The sequence below is a fragment of the Hoplias malabaricus genome, chromosome 2 (genome assembly GCF_029633855.1).
Source record: "Hoplias malabaricus isolate fHopMal1 chromosome 2, fHopMal1.hap1, whole genome shotgun sequence".
In the NCBI taxonomy this organism is placed as follows: domain Eukaryota; kingdom Metazoa; phylum Chordata; class Actinopteri; order Characiformes; family Erythrinidae; genus Hoplias; species Hoplias malabaricus.
The window spans coordinates 55,126,425-55,152,686 of record NC_089801.1 but is presented as its reverse complement, the minus strand read 5'-3'; the positions used below and the strand labels follow the sequence as shown (position 1 = coordinate 55,152,686).

Genomic DNA, 26,262 nt, shown 5'->3' with positions numbered 1-26,262 from the left:
CTTGAGTTAAGGCCAGAGATGGTGTGCACAGAGCTGTGGAAAAATCCATCACTGGGTAATGTGTGTGTGTGTGTGTGTGTGTGTGTATGTGTGTTTACTGTGAACTACTTTCAGTAATCTTAAGCTGCGTGTCTCTGCTCTGTAGCTCCACACACACACTCCTGCTGTCCACTCACTCTTTGAATACTAAACACACTCATCAATAACTGGAGAGCATGTGGCAGTTTCAGATACTGAAGAGCAGCTTGGAGTGGTCATTTATCAGCATTCCAACCCCCCCACTAGCCCCTCAGTATTGAAGTGCCACATCCCGTTAGCCCCCTGAGCTCAAACCTCTATCAACCGATCACTCAGTTCCACTGAGGACAACAAAGTCCTGAGGATCACTGAGACATTAATGACACGGGTGAATCAGTCTATGATACTCAACAGAAACTGCATTGCACTGGATCTGCTTCTTTCTAATATGAACCGTGCTTGAATACATTTAACTGTAGGGCAACATTCATTAACATTCATTAAAAAACTGTTGCTTTTCATGGCAGCAGACATAACCACTGATAAAGACTAATTCCAGTGTCAGCTGCCCTTTACACAGGCCCTTGGTTCAAAATGTTTGGAATAGTTTATCTCTCTTTATGAGTTTTAACCATTTAGGAGATACTCTTTTGGTTGCTTTCTTTTGTTATTATTTTTACACTTACTAAGTTTATTAATGGTTTTATTTAGGTTGTAAACACCTTAAAAGAAAATAATTTTCAGTTATAACACATAGGTAGAAAGGACATACATCTACATTGTTGTGGTGTATACCTTAATGTATGGAATAGCAATATTCACATTCTGAGGTCTTAGCTTATTATTTACCTTGACATTTTTACAAAAGAATTGACAGTTTTTTCAACAGGTCACCCTTGCCCTTTTAATCTGTGTGTTCATTCATTTATTCATTCATTGTCTGTAAACACTTATCCAGTTCTGGGTGGCGGTGGTTCCGGAGCCTACCTGGAATCACTGGGTGCAAGATGGGAACACATCCTGGAGGGGGCACCAGTCACACACTCACACCTATGGACACTTTTGATTCGCCAATCCACCTACCAACCTGTGTTTTTGGTCCTTGGGGGGAAACCCACGCAGAAACTGGGAGAACACACTCTTCACAAACAGTCACCCGGAGTGGGGCTCGAACCCACAACTCCAGGTCCCTGAAGCTGTGTGACCTGCTGTGCCACTGTGCTGCCTAATCTATGTGTCACTAATCAATATTAACCTTTTTAACGGTATACAACCTGATTAATAACATTAATAATTTTCTTTTTAAACAATTTATAAACCTTTAGTGTAGTCTTATTCTAAAGTGGTGTGGTATCATTTTTTTCTATTCTTTTTTTTTTCTTCAGGAACAAAACTGCTGGTCCAAGCTTCTTTCTATCACCACAATCTTAAATACAGTGCTGACTAAGTGTACTTTTGTCTGATGCTGAATATTCGAATCACTGACAGTTAGGTAGACAATTGATTTAAGGGACTGACCGTCTGCTGTCAACTCCCAGTGATTATGAAACTAAATGAAAGAGTGTGTCCCAACTGTTAACACTAATGTCCATCTGCACTATTTTTATCCCTATGCCAAATGCCAGCTGTTGGCTAAAGGGACATAAAGCCTTCCCAGCATCGAACTGTTGAGCAGTGGTACAAATCAATTCAATAATCAGGCTGTACCCATTCATTTGAATCAAGCACAAGTGCATTTGCAGTTTGTGTATTTACACCAGCTTTGTTATATAATATTGTTTTAGAATATATTCTGGTTTATTTCTATGAACCTTTCCCTCCAGGTTTGAAAGAAGCACACATGGACTCAAATAGAATAGAAAAATTGTGTTTTAATTCTCCTAAAGTTGTAAACGCCAAGAGGCACATTTCCTACTATTTCCCAATGACAATCCTGGTAAGTTCAGATTTACTTATATATTTTATTTTTTAATTACTTAGAGATGTGTAATTGTGCATAAACTGATTTACTTTGAGGAGCGGCACGGTGGTGCAGCAGGTAGTGTCGCAGTCACACAGCTCCAGGGACCTGGAGGTTGTGGGTTCAAGTCCTGCTCCGGGTGACTGCCTGTGAGAGGTTTGGTGTGTTCTCCCTGTGTTTGTGTGGGTTTCCTCTGTGTGCTCCGCTTCCCTCCCACCGTCCAAAAACACACGTTGGTAGGTGGATTGGCGACTCAAAAGGGTCCGTGAATGTGTGTGTGTCTATGTTGCCCTGTGAAGGACTGGCGCCCCCTCCAGGGTGTGTTCCCGCCTTGCGCCCAATGATTCCAGGTAGGCTCTGGACCCACCACGACCCTGAACTGGATAAGTGGTTACAGATAATGAATGAATGATTTACTGTAAAAAAATAAAAATGAATCAACAACTACCACAAATTATTCTAAAATGCAATTTATATTCAGTACCTGCAGAAAATGACATTTAAGAATCTTGATAATAGTTGAAAAGTTAAACTATCTTAAATTCTGAGGAAAGCAGTTTAGCCAAGAACAGTGTAGAGTCTGTTCTTCTGCTTGGTTTGATTCTGGGAGAAGACATTATATGAGTTAGTTATGCTGTGATATACTACACATCCACATTGTTGTAATTCACTAAATGAAGTCTTTGGTCTCTTTCTTGCCCCTCACTATCTTTTTAAACAAAGCACAGGCAGCGTATAGTAGATTAATGCATGCATTCACTTTGATAACCTTATTATTAAAGTTATTAAACCTACAAAAATATATTGCAGCCTTTTTAGAATCACAGACAGTAGAAAAACTTTTGTATATCTCCACTGAGCAATTTTTTTTCTTTCCTTTTTGCAGTGATGAGTGCTGACAGTTTCTGAGAACAGCTGTGCACCTCCAAAAAAGCTATAACAGCGACCAGTCAGTCAGCAGACAACAACAAAACTGGTCCATTACACCATTACCATCATATTCAGACTCCTCACCAGTATTTCTCTCCATACATCTAGGTGAGATGGAAGCTATGGACCCGTACACACACGTGTATATGCAGCCAGAGGCTGCAGTGAGAATGCCATCAAAGTTCGATGGTCAACTTCCAGTCAGAAAAACCTTCAAACCTGCAGGATTCCTGACCAGTGGACTTCATGACAAGGGCTTTAGGGTCAACTCCTACTGCCAAGGTCTACTTCGCTCATACAATCCTTTACCAAGAGAGAAATGTCACAGGGAAATGTCAAGCGTGTCTGAACATCCATGTGGTACAGTCAAGAACAGCGTAAATGAAAGCCTGCTTTCCCTCCCGGCTGAGCACTACGCAAACACCAGGACACCGAGATATGGCCCTAAAGAGCATGTGAAGGATGTGTGGATTCTGTACAGTCCACCAGCTCTGACTACTCCTGACTCTTTACACAAGGAAGCTGATGCAGTGGCTCTGAAGGCTGAGGATGAGAAGAGTGCTTTCAGTGCACAGAAACTGGACAATCCCAGTGGTCCCTGTTCAGTTGAGGGGATAAACGGACTCATGACTCGAGCCCGAAAACGCCGGCTTCTCGAAGAGGAGGCTGGGAAAGGCAGCGAGATATATATAAAATATATATATATATATATATATATATTTTTTAGTAGTTTAAAGGTGCATTAGACAAAGAAATGTTAGTGAGCTCCCTCGTTCCCTTCTGCAGGGGCTCAGGCCTCAATGGTATTCACTAGTCTCAGGACTTGAAAGAATCTTATTTTTTTTGTCCCATGGACATCTAACTTATCTGTTGGCCCGTGGAGCTCCTTGGCTTATAGTTCAGTAAAGACCCTTTCTTTGGTGCAGCTCCTCACTGCAGGTAGCTTAACTCAACGTCTCATTGTTGCTTAACAGTAGACTCATATCAGCCTCAAGGACTGTGTACTGGTATCAGTATTCACTGTTTACATTTTCAGATTGAAATGGTTTGTTCTTTATGTATAGCATTGCATCCTACTCTGAAAGTGTGTCTAATCCTCAGAGTAATCACAGAAGCTTTGAGGTTCCTCAGTGCATTTCCTTATGTACTTATGTAATCCATCAATCCATGAGTTACAAGTTGTAAGATGAGATGATGATAACACACTGGGGCAAAGCACTGCACCACAAACCACTGCACCTTACTGTACTGCAAAGCAAATCATGGCATTGTACTGTAAATGGGAAAAACACACTGTACCGGGAAGCAAATCACTGCACTGCAACACACAGCTGTCTCCTCTGAACCACTGCGTAACTCTGCAAACAAATGCACTGCCCTGCAACCAAGACCATGACGTACAACTGCAAAGCAATCAGTTTCACTGCACTGCAACCCTTGTAGGGCATTGCAAAACAGGGTTTCCCTAATGAACTACTGAACTCCGGATAGAGTCATTGTGGAGTGTTGTACGTTTGTACGACTAAAACGCTTCCTTAATAAATGTTGTGGTCAGAAGGCTCTAATCCCGAGCATAGCTTATGTAATTTGGTTCATGGATAATATGAGGTGGGCTGCTTTTTAAACCTCTGACACACATCACTGCAGGCAGACTCCATTCATCAATAACAGCCACTTAATGTGCTCAACAGTGACACAGGCTATTAGCATCACTTATGTTCTAGACTCACTGATACAGAATCAGCCATCAGCAGAGGAAAACTCCCAGGGTGCAATGCATTCCTGAAGAGAAGGGTTTAACTAAATGCAACACTGCAGGTGGGCAGCACAGTGACACAACACGTAGTGTCAATGCCCTAAAGCTCCTACCTCGGGTAATTGTCTGTGTGGGGTTTGCTGTGTGCTCCCTGTGTCAGTTTATGTTTCAGTTGTACTGATTTCCTGCTACAATCCAAAAACATGTTGGTAGGTGTGTAGGCTGTAAACAGATGTGAGTGAATGTGTCAGTATGTGATGGCCTGTGATGCACAGGTGCCCCATCTGGAGCGTATTTCCCGCACCCAGTAATACCAGGTTGGCTCTGGTCCCATAGCTACTCTGAATCAGATAAAGCAGTTATGAAAGATGAATGAATGAATGAATGAATGAATGAATGTTTGTGAATTATAGGCAAATTGGTGGTGTTTCTAGAAATGTCATGCAAAACTGTAAATACAAAAGTGTTTTGTGAATGTTGGAACCAAACTCTCACTGACAGGTATGAGAACATATACCGATTTCATAATTTCTACTGTTGATTTTTATCCACTATAGGTAAACATCTGCACCAAAATAATGTAGGAAACATCTGACACCAAAGAAATGTATTGTAATTAAATATCCTTGGAATAAGTGGAAAATATCTGAAAACATCAAAGAAAATAAAAAATCAAAACCAGTCTTAATGAAGAAAATGGCATCTCCTCAAACAAAGAAGAGCCAGCATGGTTCAATGGCAACGACTATATAGCTGCAGCAGCTCCAAATGTAAACAGAAATCAAGAAATATTAAATGTTTTTCTGATACAGTTTAAGTATTAGTTCATGATCTAAAGGGTTTATATCTAAGTGTTACCATCAGATTGTGATCAGATAGAAACTTAAAACTCTACAATGACTCAGTCAGTTCCAATAAAACCAGAGCAAAAAATACATGGAAAAAATATATTCCACTCTTGGATGAGGAAACCTGCCCACTTCTGAATGTAATACAATCCCACAATCAAACCTGACCAACTTAACACGACTAGTTTCATTCCAGCACATTCAGACGTGTGGCAAAGATGAAGCAGACGCATTGAAAGCAATAATCCACTGCATTTATATATTCAAATATGCACATCAACTGCAGATAAAGTCAGTTCCAAAAGCCAAAAACAAGTAAACAGAAATGAACGAGTTGAGGTTTTCAGTTGCCACTGTCAGAACAAAACCTTGTATCTCCATGTTCTAAAGAACAAACAGCAATAGTCCATAAAAATCAATAAACATTTATGTTGGTCTTTTCTTCTCCTGAAAACGTATTAGATTGGAGATACAAGGCTTTGATCGAGATAAATGTATTAGTTTGGAAATGCTATTAGGGTAATAATATAAGTTTGAATGGAGTGAGTCATCCACTAACTACTCACTGAATGATGGTGAAGACCTCCAGCTCGTCCTCATTCAGCTCCATGTCTGCGGGCTGGAGGTTTGGGCTCAAGCCCATTCAGAGGAACAGAGAGGAGACAGAGACAGACCCTCTCTACTGCCCTTCCTCCAGAGAATGAGTGCCCTCCCTCACATCTTGGAAAAGGAAAAAAATATGAATCTCCTCCCTCTCTTTCTGTCTATCGTTTTTTTTTTCCTGTTCCTCCCCAATGCAGGGCCAAATGCTCCAGCTTAGTACAGCACCACTACTGATGGATTTAGCCATGGCATCTGGGCCAGGCGGGATATAAACACACACACACACACACACACACACACACACACAGTCATGCCGAGCAAGTTAGAGCCAGTGCCCTCAAGGGGGTCTGTCCCATTACTGACACAATATTATCACATAGAAAAGAGAGAGAGAGAGAGATGGAGCGAGCAGTGAGTGAGGGATTGGATCAATGCTTCAACAGCTGTGGCCACATGCACAACAAAGCTGCCACAGCCGCATCCGAACAAGGACAAGGAACACCAGCTTCAAACTGCTGACCAACCGGGATGAGCACAGAAAGCTGAACACTACATTCTATATGATCTATATTTTGGAACAATACTGGAAACTTAAATTACAGAGTGACAACTGTCTGAATCTAGACCCTGTTTTCAAGAGATCAGGAGGTCAGTCTCTGGTGATGCCACAGCTGGCTTTCTCTGGGAGGGTAGGATGCCCATCCTCTGCCCCATGACTCAGGATGCTACAGTAAAATTGTCCAGTAATGTTAGAATTAGAAGTGACTGCCTTCACAATCTTGGAAGAAAGTTGGAAGAAGGAAAAAAAAACCTGGATACAATTCTTTCCAACCAATTAGAATTTTTTGTCATGTTCAAAACTATCTTTTGGACAGTCATGACACTGACCACTGCAGAGATCCCAATAGATGGAAGTGCTTTTTCGTCCCCCGCTGCAGACGATTCACTGCCTGTTTTAAGAGTTATTTCTCAGGTTTGAAAGCGTAAATGACACGGGTAGTAGCATGTAAGGAATGTGTGCATCTGGTTAGAATAAGTAAAATCAGGAAAAATGTGGGAAAGTAAATTCAAATCTGATCTGGTCAGGCTGGGGACCAGTGTGTAAACAGAATCTGGTCAAAGTATCTCTGGATATTAATCCAGATATACAACACATGTTGATGACTATTCCTATAGAAAGACATAGCTGCTCCTTACTCATGAAACTTTGTGACCAAAGCTCTCAAAGGCCCTTAAATCTATTCCTATACCTATACTTTCTATACTGATCCAGGATTAAGGTGATATGTATCTCCATTGTAGCATTTCTATTAGTCTGTACATTGTGATTTTTCACACATTTACATTTACAACATTTAGCAGTGTTCACACTGTGGAACAGCTCAGATGTTCACAGATGAGTTCAAATTGTGTACAAAATAAGAAATATAATTTAAATTACTTTAGATAGAAACAATATACAACTATGCATGTACACTTACAGTGGATATATGATGACCGCCAATGAGCTGGGTGCCTTTCTTATGGTGAATTCATGTGTAGCAGCTCACACTTTATAATGAAAAAGACAATGGTGATGTGCTATTTCAAGTAAGTAATAAAAAATATGCTGTTTTTATATATGCAAATATTTCAATTGTTGTGCTATCATCCTACCATGACCCAGTATATTTGAATATTCATGTTCAGTGAACTTCATATTCTATAAAAACCGATTACAGTCTCAATATTCAGAGCAGGGATTTTTTTTATTTTCTTATATATATATATATATATATATAAATACAGGCTCTAAATCGTCTCTTCACACCCAGAGAATTTCCATTACACACAACGCGACAACATCAGTTACAGCGTCAGGTCACACATGTCATGCTGGATATGGATTATGTCAAAAAATATATAAGATGGTGTAGTATTGGAGGACTTAAGAAAACCTCTCGTCTGAAAGACTATCTCCATAAGAGGACAAAGCGTTCTTAACTGTAATGCACACAAAATGTTCAAATAATGAGTGAACTGTGAATGCATACGTCCACATGGGCATGCACACACTGCTACTTTAATCTCCAAAGAAAAGCATGCAATGGAACTGTATACTCTGGAGGAGCTGCAGTTCTAAGCATCGACTAGAGGGGTATGGAGTCCCCCTAGAATTGTGCCGTGAAGTGACAGAGCACCATCCAATGCCAGGCATAAAAATACCTCAACTCACTATTATTTATGTGTTTGAAGGCAAACAATTCCGCATAGCTATATTCCAGCAGCAGGTCTAAAAATTGCTAATATGCATAATACAGAACAGAAACATACATAGGTTGGGAAGATTGACTATTGGTACATTTTCACTGCATCGTACCTACTCCACTCAACTCGGCTCTACTTACATCACTTTTCCACAGTGTGTCCGGCTCTACACAACTCGACTCGACTTCTAAACCCTGTCTACTTATGGGGCAGCCATAGCATTGTGGGTAGGGAACTGGGCTTGTAACCGGAAGGTTGCTGGTTCGATCCCCAGAGCTGGCAGGTCATGACTAAAGTGCCTTTGAGCAAGCCCCGACTGCTCCCCTGGTGTTAGAGCCGCCAACTGCTCTGGGTATTTGTGCTCACTGCCCCCTAGTGTTCACTAGTGTGTGTAAATATGTGTTTCACTGCACTGAGAACAAATTCCTCTGTGTGCAAGCGCAGTGTCCAATAAAGTGATTATAATTCTAGTTGTTTACTCATCGTGTATTCGCTTGTTGTTCTTGTTTTTTGGATTAAACACATAAAATTTTCATTGGAAATTATCGTCGGCCATCAGCCCAAGGAGCACATAAACCTCTTCAAAACACCTCGAGGTAAAGTTACGAGCAGCCGCTGTGAGTCCAGTAAAAATAAATGTGAAAGCTGCTGTAACTTAAAAGATTTTACAAGCAGCGGTTTGTGCTGGATTTGAATGAGCTCTGCATTTGTGGTGATAGACATCTCTCTGGCCAGTCAGCACTCAGTCACCATTTTGTACCTACTCAGCATGGTTTGAACCCGAAGTGAGCTGAGACTGAAAACTTACCCTGTTCCCTTTTCCCTGGTGCCAGTTCAGACAGAGCTGTGGAGTTTTTAAGTTCCTTGTCGAACCGTCCAGCTCTTGCTGAATGTTTGAAACTCTTCAAAAGACCACTGCATACTTTTATAAGCTGCCTTTGTTAGTTACATAAGATCAAATCTAAAATGATCTCTACTGTAGCTTGAAGATGTTACACACAGCTTGTTTGTGCTGGATACCCGCATTTCATCATGATTTCAGTGTGTTTGGCCAAACTCTCTTTGGCCTACTTGGCTCACTTGGGACTGCAAGCAAGCAGGGAGTAAAAAAGAACACAGTTCCAGGTAGAATTTGCCTAGTTGAGTCAAGTCGGGACCATGTAGTGGAAAAGTGCAATATATGAGGATAAATAACCATTGGTGGTAGAACAATTTGAAATATGCGATTTCATGCGCTCTGACTGGACCACCATTGTGCAAATGATTCCATTCATCCAGAGGACAATTATTCCCCAGATCCTTTGTATCAAAGCTAGTAAATACCAGCACATGGTGCCAAAGCCCCCCTCCAACAAAATGCCTACATCACAGCAATCCCACAGAGGAGCTCCTCCAGCAAACCAGCACAATTCAGTCTCAAGAGGAAGCGCTCTGTCCATTGTTGCTGTAATCTGCTTAGTCTGTTATTGTATGTTCCAAATCCAAGATGTCCTCTCCATTTCATCCTCACTTGTTTGTATATATTAAATCAGGGGATAAACATTATGTCAGTTATCTAACCCTGTGCACCAGTGCTGACTTTCTGGGGACTTAGGGGACAGATGATGATGATTATGAGTTTCTGCAGGGACAAGGTCAAGAAAAGAAAAAAAAGAAAAAAAAAAGGGTTCCAGCATGGCTACAGTGATGGCGAGATATTAAAATCGCTCCATCAAGTCATTAAAACAATGGTAGCACATTAAGGAGATATTAAAGATGAAATCTCTTTACACAGATGAGGACAAACGAGAGGTTCAGCAGGGACGTGGCCAAAAAGGAAGAAACTATGATTATTAGTCTGCAGATTCTGTTAGCAGCTTATCACCCAGCACAGAGGTGAGTCAGGAGGCTAAATCTGGAGACTGATTTTCTTTCTAAAACTGGAAAAGCAAAATTTATTTTGGCAAATATCACAATTTTTAAAGTATTTGGTGACCACTGGCTTTCGTCCATCAAGTACTACAGACTTTTGCCAAGTACTATTTGATGTTCACTGCCGGTTTTTTAATTAAGTGAAAGTGTTTTGTTAGTATATCTTTGGGTATATTCATTCATTCATTTATTCATTCATTCATATGAAGTTCAGGATCGCAGTGGGTCCCAAGCCTACCCGGAAACACTGGGAGCAAGGCAGGAACTCACCCTGAAGGGGACACAAGTCCCTCAACAAGGTGATATACACTCACACATTTACACCTATTGAGAGTTTTTGAGTCGCCAATCGACCATCCAACGTGTGTTTTTGACCATGGGAGGAAACCAATGGATCAACAGAAATGCTTCAAAATTACTTGGAATAATATATATTCCACTGAAAGTTAAAAAGGTTTTTCTTTCTCCTGTGAAGTTACAATTTGGATTTACAAGATTTTATTTGGACAACCACATTATGTTTCTTTGTAATGAACAGTAGATTTGTTTTACCTCTTTCCTTTCAACACTGAATATACAGCATGGATTAACTGTACAATGTACTGTGCACAACATTAAACAATTGACGGGCAAAGTCTAAAGTTCTGACTGATATAAAGTTAGAAAATAAATTGTCATTCATTTATAAGCTTGGTTTGTCTATCCATATGTTTGTGGAAACCATTTCTAATAATTTAATTTGGCTGCTCTAATATAGCATTGTCTGCAAAGGTATTCAGTTGAACAGTGCTTATGTTTGTAGAAAATATGACACTGTGGAGCAGCCATTTGTAAACCTAAACAATATCAGTCAGAAGGGTATACAGCCCCCAGCCACTGTAGAAATGTGTTCTCTAGTGTTGCAAGTCAATTAAGGGAATTCAAGCCAATCTTGTCAAGTCTGTCAACATAAAACTCTTTCGTCTCTGTGCTTTTGGGTAAAAGAGTCACGTCCAGAGACCACAGACGGCCCACCCAAACTTCTATTATCACAATTTTAAACACAGGGCCGACAATAAGTTGTAGACGTCATTATCACTTGAAGGTGTAGCTCAAGATTGTAATAAAATAAAAACTTTTTTATAAAATTCAGAACTTCCATTTGCCTAAACCTAAATATTTCAAGTCCCAAATAAGTTTCTGTGGTATTTCAAACAATGAAAAAAAAAATAGAAAAAACAAAACAAAACAAAAAAGCACAGACTACCTGCTGTGATTACAAAACCAAATAAATGAATCAGAAAGAATTCAAATACTTCTGTGGTTTCCCCGCAACACAGCTGCACATGAGCTCCTTAGCTCCATGAAACCACCAGTGGTTTCAGACTAGTAATTGTCACATTCTCTGCTTCATAACTTTTTATTCTTTAAGATATTTGCATGATTGAGGTGACATATGAATACCAGAACTGTGATCTTTCCATTGAAGTGGTGTAATGTATGTAAATATGAAGACAGATAAGGAGAAATCTGCCTGAAGGAAACCATGTGCAATCCTCATTTTAAAAAAAATATTGTATGAAGTTTTTTTTTATGTTTTATAAAAGAAAATGCACATTTATCATGCAATAACATTTAGTGGACACACTAACCATTAATTTAACGCCTTATTCAAAATGATTGAGTACTGTTTGACACCCTTTTTGACACTTTGGATATTTATGACCACTATTTTTCAAAAAGGACTAATATATACATTCCTAATTAAAGTCCATTTTGCTTGTTATAACCTAATAATGCCCAAAATGGCGTTTCATAGCCCAAACATAAACCATGCAATGTATATTTGATGTAATTCATGAAACAAAAATACTATGAAATACCACGTAATCCTCTATTTAGACTTGAATAAATATCAAAATAAATATATTGAGAACACTCACAATCTTTTCTGGTAAAGTTCAATAAATAAATCATCATGTGTGGATCACTGTTGCTGTCTCTAAAGTCATTTATGGTGAAAAAAAAATATGAGCGTCTACATTTTTTGGCATTTTTTTTGACATTTAGGAGTTAATTGGAAGGATATGTAAATTATATTAGGATAAAAAAAAACACATTTCTTCTACTTTTAAGTGTCCTTTTACAAAAAAAAAAAACCCAATTATTTAAATTTATTCCAAGTATTTATAAAGTAATAATCATTCAAATTTGGCAATTAGCTATTTTTCGGAAATTCAGAAAAATAACTGGTGCCAAAAAGGCTAATATTAATGCGCCAAATGCCAAGTGTTGGCAAGAAGGAAAATAAAAGTCCACTGCACAGGAATTCATTCATAGGAACCGCCCCTAAGTCCATTTTATTTTAAATCATCACAAGCAACAGTGGAGTGGAATGTTCTTATTCCACACTTTGTGACATCACAGCTCGCAGCAAAGGTCACAGCAAAGATCTTTCTCGTTTCTGTCTGAGACGGTCTGAATTTGCCTACATTTGCAAAGAAATATTTCAAACTTCCAATTCACGGTCCTAGTAAGTGGATTTGTATTCATTATTGATTTTTTTAAAGAGATTTAATGATTTATTTAGAGATTTGAGGAAGACTGATTACTGTGTGCTGATTTTCGGTACCATTGCAGCACAACAATATGTCATGTTACAGCATGAACCTTGAATTAATTTTTGCTTAATTAGTCTTTATTTAGAAAATCCATGTTGAAAAGAAAAGAACTGACACAGAAACTTAAACTCTGCTCGACGATTTTGGCTAATAATGCTTGAAAATGTTAAATAAACATTAGCAGAGTTTTGACAAAAGGCTAAAGTCTTAATTTCTGCTTGTTTTGATTGTGGAAGAACATACTATAAGATAATTTGTAAACAATCACCAAACAGGAACAAAACTGGTCCATTACACCATTACCATCATATTCAGACTCCTCACCAGTATTTCTCTCCATACATCTAGGTGAGATGGAAGCTATGGACCCGTACACACACGTGTATATGCAGCCAGAGGCTGCAGTGAGAATGCCATCAAAGTTCGATGGTCAACTTCCAGTCAGAAAAACCTTCAAACCTGCAGGATTCCTGACCAGTGGACTTCATGACAAGGGCTTTAGGGTCAACTCCTACTGCCAAGGTCTACTTCGCTCATACAATCCTTTACCAAGAGAGAAATGTCACAGGGAAATGTCAAGCGTGTCTGAACATCCATGTGGTACAGTCAAGAACAGCGTAAATGAAAGCCTGCTTTCCCTCCCGGCTGACCACTACGCAAACACCAGGACACCGAGATATGGCCCTAAAGAGCATGTGAAGGATGTGTGGATTCTGTACAGTCCACCAGCTCTGACTACTCCTGACTCTTTACACAAGGAAGCTGATGCAGTGGCTCTGAAGGCTGAGGATGAGAAGAGTGCTTTCAGTGGACAGAAACTGGACAATCCCAGTGGTCCCTGTTCAGTTGAGGGGATAAACGGACAGGTCATGACTCGAGCCCGAAAACGACGGCTTCTCGCAGAGGAGGCTGGGAAAGGCAGCGAGCTCCTTTCAGAAATTTTCCAACCAGGCAAAGAGAGCTCCGTCGACCCTAGCCACGACTCTCCCCGCGCCTCCAGCTGTTCAGTCCGAAAACAACTACTGAACTCATCGGAGGAACAGGAGGGATCCTCAGCGAGAGAGAAACTCTCACGCAGACCCACAAGGCAACTCAAAAAGCGAACACAGTATGGAAGTGACGCCAGTGATGACCCAGGCTGTAAACCTCTTAAGAAGAGGAAGATGAGCAGGAGGCGATAAAATGATGTTGAGTCCTCTCTGCAGAACCCACAGCTTTTCAATTTGTCCCTTTCAGTTCCTTTCCTTTCCACTATTTACTACATTTTTCCCTTTAAAAATATTAAACTCATCCCTTTTCATCAATATTTCTTGTTTGTGTAATACTCTTTCTTGGAAAGACATGTTGTGTTCCAATCATATTCCTGTGATCAAGTTAAAGTTATGGGGTACTTGGACACTGTAGAAACACTGTATTGCCCAAAGTATTCACTCATCCATTCAAATCATTGAAATGAGGTGTTCCAATCACTTCCATGGCTGCAGGTGAATAAAACCAAGTACCCAGGTATGCAGTCTGCATCTGTACATTTGTGAAAGAATGGGTCGCTCAGTGAATTCCAGCATGGGGCCACAATAGGGTGCCACCTGAGAAGATGATAACACACTGGGCAAAGCACTGCACTGACCTGCACAGCAAATAACTATACTTCACTGCTATAAACTGCAGCACAGCCCCCTGAAACTAACCTCTGTACTCTGCCCAGCCCTCTACTACAAAACACTTCACTGCAAGCACTCCACTTCCTACCCAACTCCAAATATGAAAAGGAGTCATTGTGGTGTGCTGCACCTTTGCATGACAATACATTTTTGTTAAATGAATGTTGTGGTCAGAAGGCTCTAATCCTGAGCAGGGCTTATGTAATTTGGTTAATGGTTAATATGAGATGGACACACATCACTGCAGGCAGACTCCATTCATCAATAATATCCACTTAATGTGCTCAACAGTGACACAGGCTATTAGCATTAGTTCAACTCACTTATGTTCTAGACTCACTGATCCAGAATCAGCCAGCTGCAAGACTGCGGAAGACTCCCAGAGTGCAACGCATTCCTGAAGAGAAGGGTTTAACTAAAGACAACACAGTGGCTTTATTTACCGTCTGCGGGGTTTCTAGAAACGAGTCCCGTACAAATAAATTAATCCTGGGTTTTCTGAAATGAAAGGTGGAAGCAAACGCTCTCCGAAAAGGAATGGCAACAGACAGAAGATATGAGAACATACATCACTTTCACAATTTCTGTTTTTGATTTCATTCACCGTTAGAAAACACCAGCACCAAATGAATAAAGGACACACCTGATGCTAAAGATGTCAAAACAGACTGTCTTTGTTAAGGGTACAAACATTCTGAATGTATCCCTAAAGGTACACAACACTCTCTTTTCCAGTTGGAGATACAAATTTGAAAGTTATATTTGTAAGTTTTCCTAAACAAACTTTTTTTTGTTTCTTCTCTCATATTAACTAGCTCCAAAACAAAATTAAAAATCTAATTCAATCTTAGTGAAGAAACTTCCATCACCTCAAACAGCTAAAATCAAGAACTGCAGTTGCACCAAATATAAAGAGAAATCAAGGACTTTGAAATGGATAAAACTGGATTTCTGATACAGTTTGGGTCATTGTTTACAAACTGTGTTTAATAAAAATGAAGGGACTGCTATCACCAGAATGTAGAGATAGAATGTAGTATTATAAATCTGTACAAGGACACATTCAGGTCCAAAACAACAGAACGAAAAAGTTTTCCTAGATCTGGAAAACCTGCCATTCGTCTTCACATGACTAGTTTCATTCCAGCACTGGGACACAATGAAAATATTTCACAGCATTTCCATATTCACATATGTACCTCAATTGAGCACCTTTGGGAGTAATATGCTGAGGTTTTGTATTGCCACTTTTATCAATTTGGAGATGTAAGCTTTTGATTCAGATAACTGTATTCATTTGGAAATTCCATAAACTGACTTGTTACAGTACTACTCTAATAATAAGAGTTTGAATGGAGTGAGTCCTCCACTGACTGTACTCACTGAATAATGGTGAAGACCCCCAGCTCGTCCCCATTCAGCTCCATGTCTGCGGGCTGGAGGATGGGGTCAAGCCCATTCAGAGGAGCAGAGAGGAGACAGGGACAGACCCCCTCTGCTGCCCTTCTTTGAGGAAAGATTGAATATGAAAATAAAATGAATCTCCTGCCTCTGTTTCTGTCCTGTTCCTCCCCAGTGCAGAGCCAAATGCTCCAGCTTAGTACAGCACCACTACAGATGGATTTAGCCACGGCATCTGGGCCAGGCGGGATATAAACACACATACACACACAAACACACGCCCTCAGGGACGCTTTTCCTATTACTGACACAATATTACCACATAGAAGTAACAGAGAGAGAGAGAGAGAGAGAGAGAGAGGGAGAGATGAAGTGAAACAGAGAAATGGAGTAAGACAGAGACAGTGAAAGTTAAAAAAACTGATTAAATAAAACAGAATGTGAGTGAGTGAGTGAGTGAGTGAGTGAGTGAGAGAGAGAGAGAGAGAGATGAAGTGAGCAGTGAGTGAGGGATTGGATCAACTAGGATCAATGCTTTAACAGCTGTGGACACATGCACCATGATGTGGGCACAGCAGCATCCAAACAAGGAGAGGGAACACCAGCTTCAACCTGCTCACCAGCCAGCATGAGCACAGAAAGCTGTAGATTTTATTCTGCATAAGGGTCCCCACACGAGGCCTGTAGCATAAAGGTGTAGAATAAAGACTAAAAAGCTCAATATTTTGGAACAATACAATAAAGTATGTATTTTTTAAGCATGTCCAGACTTAAGACAGTAGAAAGTACAGTGTGTTAAATAGTGCAAATACATAGAAACTGTCCCCTAAAATTTGCTAGAAAAAAGCAATATTTAAACTAAATATTTATCTTCATCACACTTCGAAAATAAAAGTTGTGTGTAAACATTCTGCTGTAACATGGGCTATTTCAACAGTTACATTTATTTAAGTTATAGCAGGTAAAATCCTACTTTCAGCATTCCAGTGCATACAAAGTGATTGTCATAATGGATTCTGAAGTCAGAGACCCTCTTGGATTAATTGGTTTCCACATCTCCCCATGCAAAACTAATCCCAGATTAATGGTAGCTTATGGGATGGTTAGATGACAAACCTGACTCGACAGAACGGGGTTCATTCACAAGCTCTTACTACTCCGTGTTCTCTAATTTACTCAGAGTCTTCAAAATAGAGGCATTTTCAAGATGGGTTTGAGAACTCTCCAAATGCACTCTTCTGTGACCTTGGCCTTTTGTGTTTAGATGTGTTTATTTCAGTCAAAGTCAGATTCACATCTTACGTCTAACAATTCACCACAAATTGTGTAAACCAGTAACTGTAGGAACATGTACAGCGTGCCTCCATTCCCTTCCATTCTGTAGAAATGAAGCTTAACTATCCGCCATGTTGTCAGTTTGATAGCTGAGGTAGAGACTGACACACCTCCTCATTAGGGCTTAGAGTCTCAGGAACTGTCCACAGATTATCCCCATATGTTTTCTAAAGTATCCCCCTTGAGACGAATACGAAAAACAGCTGTATTATCATGCCAGTCCAGTAGAGGGCCATAAAATACCGCTTGAAGAGAGACATCAAAACACCACAATGCACGAGAGAAACAGATGTTTAATCCCAACTCACTTCATACTCAAGTCATGAAATGTCTGAATCTTATATATTTGTAATATAACATAATTTATATTTATTTATATGTGGCTATCTGAAATCTAGTGCTATCATCATGTATGGATTCTTCATTCATGTATGTTTAATATAGCTTGTAATTGAATGACTTATGCACTTCAATATAGGGAGTGAGGAGCTATTTGAATTTCAGCCCCGCCGCGACCCTGAAGTGCATATGCGGTTACAGATAATAATAAAAAAACTAGAAACAAATTAAACAAAATCTGGAAGTGATGATGGTTAAGAAAATAGTTAAGAAAATTATATGTATTATACTTAGGAGAAAATTAAAAAAATATTATTGGACAATTCTTAAGAAGACGTTTGAAGAGTAACCAGTTATGAAGCTTAAAATCATTATATATATGTGAATCCTGGTCAATTCAATCATGTTCTGGCTTCTTTTGTAAGTGTTTTATATGTTTTCTATGTCATTTTTCAGTGTGCCTTGTTCTATTCTACATAAACTATCTTGCACTCTGCCTGCTTTATTACAGGTCTACCAAATTTATACCTTTGTTTTAGGAAAAGGCTGTCCCAGAGAAGGTTCATCCAGCCACAGTCCAAGCACACTAATGTACTTAACCGAAGATAATCAGCATGATATCGCATGCATAATGAAACATTAGCTCAACTATGCCTTTAACATCACCTGAGTCATGATTGTGTATAACAGGCCAGGTCTCTGTCAGAAGCTGTCTATTTTCCTGCACTCTAGCTGCTGCTGATTTGATTGTTATTGCTCCTCTTATACACAAGTGGAGAGTGATATCACGTTGAGCTTTTTAAAGGCCTCTAAGTCAAATGGAAACACATTAGATTTGATAGTACATTATATTACCTCCACCAAACAGCAGGACCAGTTTAATATGATATAATAGCACTTTTGGGCTCAAACCTGAAATTTGAAAATGTGAAAAGAAGGAAAAAACACCTTAGGATTTACACTGAAGCTATTGTTGCTGCAGTATTTTAACACCATTGCCCTCAATGCAGCAGAACGGAGTTTCTTTATCCAGTCAGGCAGGATCTACACATTATACCAATAGGTGTCCTAGGGCAAGACTTCTAAATCTACATATACATACACCTATAATATGTATTTGTTATAACTGTAATGTTTAAGAATCTGCTAAATGTCTTAACTGTATATATTAACTGTAGTTAACAAGCAATGGAAGCCCATAACCAACAATAATCATCCTGGGAAACTCAGGCCTATACGGTCACAAAACATGCAAAATATACAGTGATACTATAAAAACAGACAAGCATATCATTGCTGTCCAACCAATAGAAATGCTCCAGAAGTGTCTGGAATAAAATCGTTTTACATTCACTTCCATTGAATGTTGGACAGTGATTATATGTTGCTATAATGGCAGCACAGTGGTGCAACAGGGAGTTTTGCTATCACACAGCCATAGGGACCTGGGGTTGTGGGTTCAAACACCACTTGAGTTTACTGTCTGTGAGAAGTTTGGTGTGTTTTCCCTGTGTCTGTGTGGGTATCCTCCAGGTGCTCCAGTTTTCACCCAATGTCCAAAGGCACATGTTGGTAGTTGAATTGGCTGTACAAGTGTGTCCATAGCTGTGAGTGAATGTGTAAGTGTGGGATGCCCTGTGATGGACTGGTGCCCTGTCCAGGTCGTGTTCCTGCCTTGTGTCCAGTGATTCTGGGTAGTCTCTGGACCCTGTACAGGATAAAGGATTTACAGAACATTAAAGAATGACTATTCCTTATGGTTTTGTAATTGTAATTGTAAATAAATGGAGATATTTGGATTGTTTGGATGGAAGTGCAAAACTACGTGGACACTTAAGTGAAAAGGTGTCCATCAGTGAGAGGAATAAGGGCCAGAAGAGTCGTATGTGCAACTGCTGTCAGTGAGATACATGCACAGCTTGAGCATGAAGCAGCAAAACATGTGACATGATTAAAAAATCTCAAGAGCTTTATGGAAGATCAAGGATTGTGTGTGTGATGCATGACGACATGTTTATGCTCGTGTGTGTGTGTGTGCATGCATTCACTGCATTTAAAGGGCAAAGAAGACACACAGGTTAAAAAGGGCAGGGTGTAATACTCTTTGGTTATAGATGATCATGAGGGAGAAAGGTTAGAAAATGCTCTGATTAAGATCCCCATTTAAAAAGCCTTGTGAATGGAGTGAAGGTCACCTAATAAATTACATGCACAATGTAGCCTCAGACACTACTTAATTCATTTTTGTTGTATTCAGCAACAGACTCAGATACAAGTCTGGACCAAAATGCGCTTTGTTATGAATGGGAAACAAAGTATCGGACATGGAAAAAACCTCAAACACTGTCTAATCATGGAGCTTATGTCAACAATAATATCACTCATGAAGCAGTAATGGAACCTTGCTGGAAAAATCATCTTTACGAGATGAGCAACATCACAAAGACATATATAAAATACAGGGTGGGCCATTTATATGGATTCACCTTAATAAAATGGGAATGGTTGGTGATGTTAACGCCCTGTTTGTGGCACATTAGTATATGGGAGGGGTGAACTTTTCAAGATGGGTGGTGACCATGGTTGACAGGATTCTCTGGGCGGACGCACTTGCTAAACACATATACTTTAATATAACAAAAGATATAACAAAACAAAGACAGGCAACTACAGATGAGGAACATGACTAGAAAACACAACGAAACAACTAGGAAACAAAACGACTGGACTAGGAGAGGGAAAGAAACAACACGACATGACTAGGAACAAGAAAGAATAAATACGACATGACTTTGAAAGAGAAAGATACAAAACGACACGACTTTGACTAGGAACATAGCAAAACAACGAGACTGGGAACTGGAATGAAACGAGAACGAGAATGACACAAAACGACATGACTTGGAAACAAACAATACAAATGACCGATCCCAGGAAGTGACACAAGGGAACTTAAATACTACATACAAACGAGACACACCTGAAACAGATAACCAGGGTTAAGGACAAGGAGGCGGAACAAAGGCAGGACCTGGGAGGAGACAAGGACAACAACAGACAGAGCCATGTGCAGAGAGAGCACATGGCGGTGAAAACAGGCATGACAGGACGAAGGCATGACAATGGTGGCCATTTTGAAGTCAGCCATTTTGTTTTTTCCAATGGGAGGAGGGTCATGTGACACATCAAACTTATTGGGAATTTCACAAGAAAATCAATGGTGTGCTTTAAATGTTTACCTGAAAATTATCCCTAATATTTTCCTCCACAATTATTAGTCGTTGCCAGTTGCAAAACTGTTAGCTAGAACCCCTCCATTCACACACAATCCCACCAACCTGAACATGGAAATTCTCGGAACGTGCAAAGCCAACGCCTTTCTGACTTTCTGAACACTTTCTGAACTCTTGTTAATGTAATGCCACTGAATAGTGCAACAATGGAGGACACCAACTGACCAGACCTTTCACATAAGCTGATAGACATTTGTTCCAGACTCTCCCACACACACACACACACACACACACACACACACACACACACACACACACACACTGTGAAGCCAATAGAGCCTTCTATGATCAGATCACTGAAACATCATTGGGGATCAAACTGGGCAGGCTCTCAATGCTTTAAATCTCTGTTCTGCTTGGGAACCCTGGAAATTCAGATCTTTGATGAACTTTGAATTTCTGAGGTGAGTGATGACTTTTTAACAGCAAAATGTAAAAAAAATAATAAAAGCTGTTTTGGGGGAAACAGCACAGAAACAAACTGAGCAAATTAGAGATGTCCTGAAGTTTGAGTTGTATAATAAAATGAAAGCACTGAAGGCAAGAAACCATGGAATGTGTATTTTATAAATATGACCTCTAAACACGAAGTAGGACTTCGAAAGAGGATTTGGAGGCAATAATAGTTTGTTACATGTGCTGCTTTTATCAAAAGCTGCTTAATAGACAAGAACAGGCTAATATCACGTCCCAAAAATAAAATGTAAATTGCTCTGTACAAGAAAAGAATACAATCTGTCACTTAAGGCTGAATCCATTGACAATTATTCATTTGTCTCACTAATTTGACCTCTCTGGACCTTCAGCTGTGTGGACATTTGGGAAATGAACCTCCAAGATTCATATTTGAGAATACCTGGTATTCAAAATGTAATTGTCACACTGATCAACTGATATCATCTTGAGGATTGTAATTAAACATTTGCAAAAACCTTGTGTTAAAAGGCGACATATCCTCAGCATCTAACACAGACTTCAGTTTTCTTTGAAGGGGATATTTGGTCAAAAACCTTAAAAAAGAGGTCATTTCCAATTGCTGAACATTGAATCAAATTTATCAAACATGGCTACACTAAAAGAAAAAAAATTACTATACAGGTACATTATTGTCACTACAAAGTTCTTCACCTGCCCCCGAGCCGGGTGAGCACCGTCCAGATGGTGCAATCAGATTTTCTTTCACTCTCCAGTGCTCTAACCTCCTTAGACGTTAAATACGCTGCCAGAACATTTACTGTTTCTGAGTGGTGAACCTCGGCCTCAGGGAGATTAACTGTTCTTTGAGGGCTCTGCCTTCTTACGCTTTGTTTCCGCATATTCACCGCCGCTAAACGCTGATCTTCTCCTAATCCTCGTTATCGTTAGCTTTATCACTCCATTGGTTTGCAGTGTAAACAGTCCAGCTAGCTGCATTAGAAGCTGGAGAAAGAAGACACTGACATAAAGGACAGAGAGCAATAAGTGGAGGCAAGAGTTCTTTCACTTATCTTCCGTGCCTTTTGTAAAATAGATCTGAGCATCTGGAGAGAAGCAGAAAGCAATCAGAGTTTCCAAGGAGAAGGGGGAATCAAAGGCTGCATCAAGAGTAAAAGCTGAAGGAATTAATACACAGTCTATCATTCATGCATTCATTGTCTGTAACCATTGTTCCTGTTCAGAGCTGAGGTGAGAGTAGGGCTGAACGATATGGTTAAAATTTATATCACAATATATTTCTAAATTTCAGTCGATACAATATACAGTACTGTGCAAAAGGCAGCAGAGATTATGAGATTTAAAAAGCTATTTATCAGAGCAGTAAGCATTTATTTGCTGAAAAATAAATAAATAAATAATACCCAACATTAGAATAAAACAAATACTGTTATTCCAGTGTGTGTGATATTCTGTGTGTGAATGTGTTGGTTTAACTTTTTCCAACTTTTTCCGTACTTTCTCTCCTCGTGGCTGTCCGTATTATTTGTGGTTATCATCCAATATGTAGTTTTACCGGTTAAAAAAATTAATATATTAAATTATAAATAATAAAATTTAAATAATGTGTGCTTTTGATTTAATTCAATGCAATCAAGGAGAATCTGAACCAAAATTTGTTCTTCAAACTCACTCACACCTACTACTTTACAGACCTTATTTGTTTTATATTATTTTTTTGTATTTACTGTGATTATATATAACTTTGTACAAACACCATGCTTACAGAGAAGGCAGTAGTTTAATCTATATATAAAGATTTTAGGTGACTTCTGCAGAGTACTTTAATTCCTAATCGATATAAACAACATAAAAACCACAGAAAGACTTCCCACAACAAACAAGAAACATGACATCACCCTCAAACTTAAACCTCTCAGCTTTGTCAGTATTAATATTTTTAAACTTTATAATTTAGGGCAGTTAACTGATATTAGTCCTATAATTAACATCAGTCTGTGACAGATGCTATAAAAATGTATATTGAAATATTGAAAATGTTTTTAAAAATCATATGATTGTTATTGAAACATTTTATATTGTGATATATATTGGTTCTGCTCCCATCTACCTCAATAGACTCTTAAAACCATACGTTAGCGCCCGTCCTCTCTGTTCCTCAAAGGAGCGCCAACTAACACGACCAACAGGTCAGTTGAGGCTATTCTCATCTCTGGTACCACGCTGGTGGAAGAGCAACAGAAACCCTCTCTGCATTCAAGAAATCATTGAAAACCCAGCTCTTCCGAGAGTATCTTTTGCACTGAATGTCTTTCTTTAATGCACTTATTACTTCCTGGCATATTGCACTTAATGTAAGGTACTTTGTATAATTTGTGCTGTAGTTCGAATGTTAGATCCTCTTTTGTAAGTCACTTTGGATAAAAGCGTCTGCCAAATGCATAAATGTAAATGTAAATGTAATGATATATATTGATATTGAATTATTGTCCAGCCCTAGGTAAGAGAAATAACAGACATGAAATGGTTACCGGCAATTCCTGATGACCAGGTAGTGACCACATAATTACAAGTTTGTAAAAATGTATGCAAGCTACCAAACTTACATCACTGTCCTGATTTCACTCCCCAAGGACCCTCGAAGCCAGGGGAGGTGGAATAAGGACAAGGAGGTGAGACTGCTCACCACACTGGAGCTCCTAAAGACTGAGGAGTAAACTAATGGGCCTACAATGCTGATTCTCTTGTAAACACATGCATTTGTACTGCAGTTGTACTTTTGCTGTTACTGTGTCTGTACCCTCAAGGGAACATATTCATTACCTTTAGTTAGGGGCCACAATTGTGCCTTATTCTATAATAATTGTAGATTTTAAAATTGTGTTGATTTCAAACGACCCATTTCATCTCAAGGACTTATATTATGTCATTTTATTTTACACAGTTCTATGATAAAAGATTACAAATATTGACCTCTCCTTCTGGAGATGAGAATATAATGTACCTTTAGGGAACACCGCTGTTGTACCTTTAAATGTACATGTGCACTGTTTGTACCTGTAGTGACAATAATGTACCTACAGTACAGTACAGTACAGTACAGTACCTTTATTCTGAGAGTGTAGAAATGACAAGTTTAGATGCAAAAAGGCCAGAATTACAAACCTGCCGACATTCCACCTTAAATTGTAAAGAAGTTCTGAGATCCCTTCTACTTTAAACAGAGCTTGGTAACATGCTTCTTTAGGCATTCCTTCTACTACTACCTACACTTGTCATTCTTTTGTCATACAGGTTAACTTTGTAATGATTTGTTCTGTTCTTGGAGATAACATTGTATCCAAAAGTCTGCATGAGTTTTGCTTAAACATGATTTAAAGATGGCGATTTCGATGATAACAATCGTGAAAATAGCATGTTAAACCGTGATTGATTGAATTATGAATTAAAGTATATGTTACACAAAAGGAATTTGAATTATGTAGTTGTACACCTAATACAAGTAATAGAAACAATGCTACAAAGTTGGGAAATACAGTTCCTTCTAACACACTTTGAGAAGAACACTAACTACCCTGTCGTGTTAGCTAACAGATGCCTGCATGGGTTAGCATTAGGGCTGGACAATAATTCAATATCAATATATAACTCCAATAAAAAATGTTTCAATAACAAGGATATGATTTTCACATTTTCAATATTTCAATATACATTACCTACAGTATCTGCCACTGACAGACAGTCATTACAGGGCGCTGCCCAGTTCACTGCCCTCAATTTTAAAGTCAGTTTAAAAACACCAATATTGCCAAGAGGTTTATGTTTGATGGTGATGTCACATTTCCTGTTTGTTCTTGGCAGTTTTTCGTTGGCTTTTAAGTTGTTAATTTCAAATCGACTGAAATTGAGAAAATGTCATGATATAAATTTTGACCATATTGTCCAGCCCTTGTTAGCATCATGCTAAATAAAGAGAATAAAGAAGGTGGGCCATCCTACCCGCCCACACAGCAAAGCCAGCTGTGCTCTTTTGATTAAAGGCATCACTGGGGATTGAAGTGTTACGGGAATTTAAAACATCCCGTTATCGCTAGGTTGACTGGTGTCCTATCTTAGGTGTCTCTTCGTTGAAGGAGAGCATAAAGCAGAGCTGGTCATTTGTGTAGTGAGAGATGAGCTATATGCAGTATATACAAACTCATATGGTAAGCACACCGAACAAAATGGAGGGTGTGTGTAGGCCTTTATGGTCCTTTGTGGTGTCTGACACCATAGCCACATGAAGAAAAAGAAAAGCTACGTGAAAAATTATTCTTTTTACAGATGATGGATAATTCTCTGGTTTGCGTCAGCCATCTCTACAATGCAAAGTGACAGTGAGAAAGAGGTGCATTAGCAGCAACTTGCCAGCATGTTTCACTCAGTTCACACAGCTGTGAATTACAGATTAATTGAAATTGAATGTGGCTCAGATGAATGCACTAGCTTCAATAAAGGGGGCTCTCAAACAGTGGGGTGGGGGTGGAGAGATACAGACAAAGGCAAAGAGTGCCAAATCAAATGAATAAACATTTAGACTAGGTTCTATTCTGAGTTTTCCATATTGATTTTCTCTCCATTCCTTCCTCGCTTCTGCCCCTCTCACATTAAGAGCTAATGGCAGTGTTTCTCTAGATCAGAGTGGCCTGAGTCCTTTTAATGCTGTAGGTGCTCCACGAACGCACGCACCTGACCCCTGCTAAAGACGGCACTCACCTTCCTCTGAACCCTCTGTCAATTCTTATGCTAACTTTGAGTACAGAGCTATTTGAACCATTTTTGCTACTGGAGTATCTGCACTTTTACATGAGGAGTATTGAAATTGCAGCAGCTATGTTTATACACTTTAAATCTAAATGATTGTAGTCTTTTCCTACAATGAGAGA

General features: G+C 39.2%; 1 protein-coding gene across 1 annotated transcript; it reads left to right on the top strand.

Annotated features, from left to right (window-relative positions):
• Positions 1–12,684: 12,684 nt before the first annotated feature.
• On the top strand, positions 12,685–14,160 carry LOC136673922 (uncharacterized). Its single transcript, XM_066649711.1, has 2 exons — positions 12,685–12,785; positions 13,222–14,160. The coding sequence occupies exon 2, from the start codon at positions 13,227–13,229 to the stop codon at positions 14,052–14,054; it is 828 nt and encodes a 275-aa protein (XP_066505808.1). The 5' UTR covers positions 12,685–12,785; positions 13,222–13,226; the 3' UTR covers positions 14,055–14,160.
• The last annotated feature ends 12,102 nt before the right edge of the window (positions 14,161–26,262 follow it).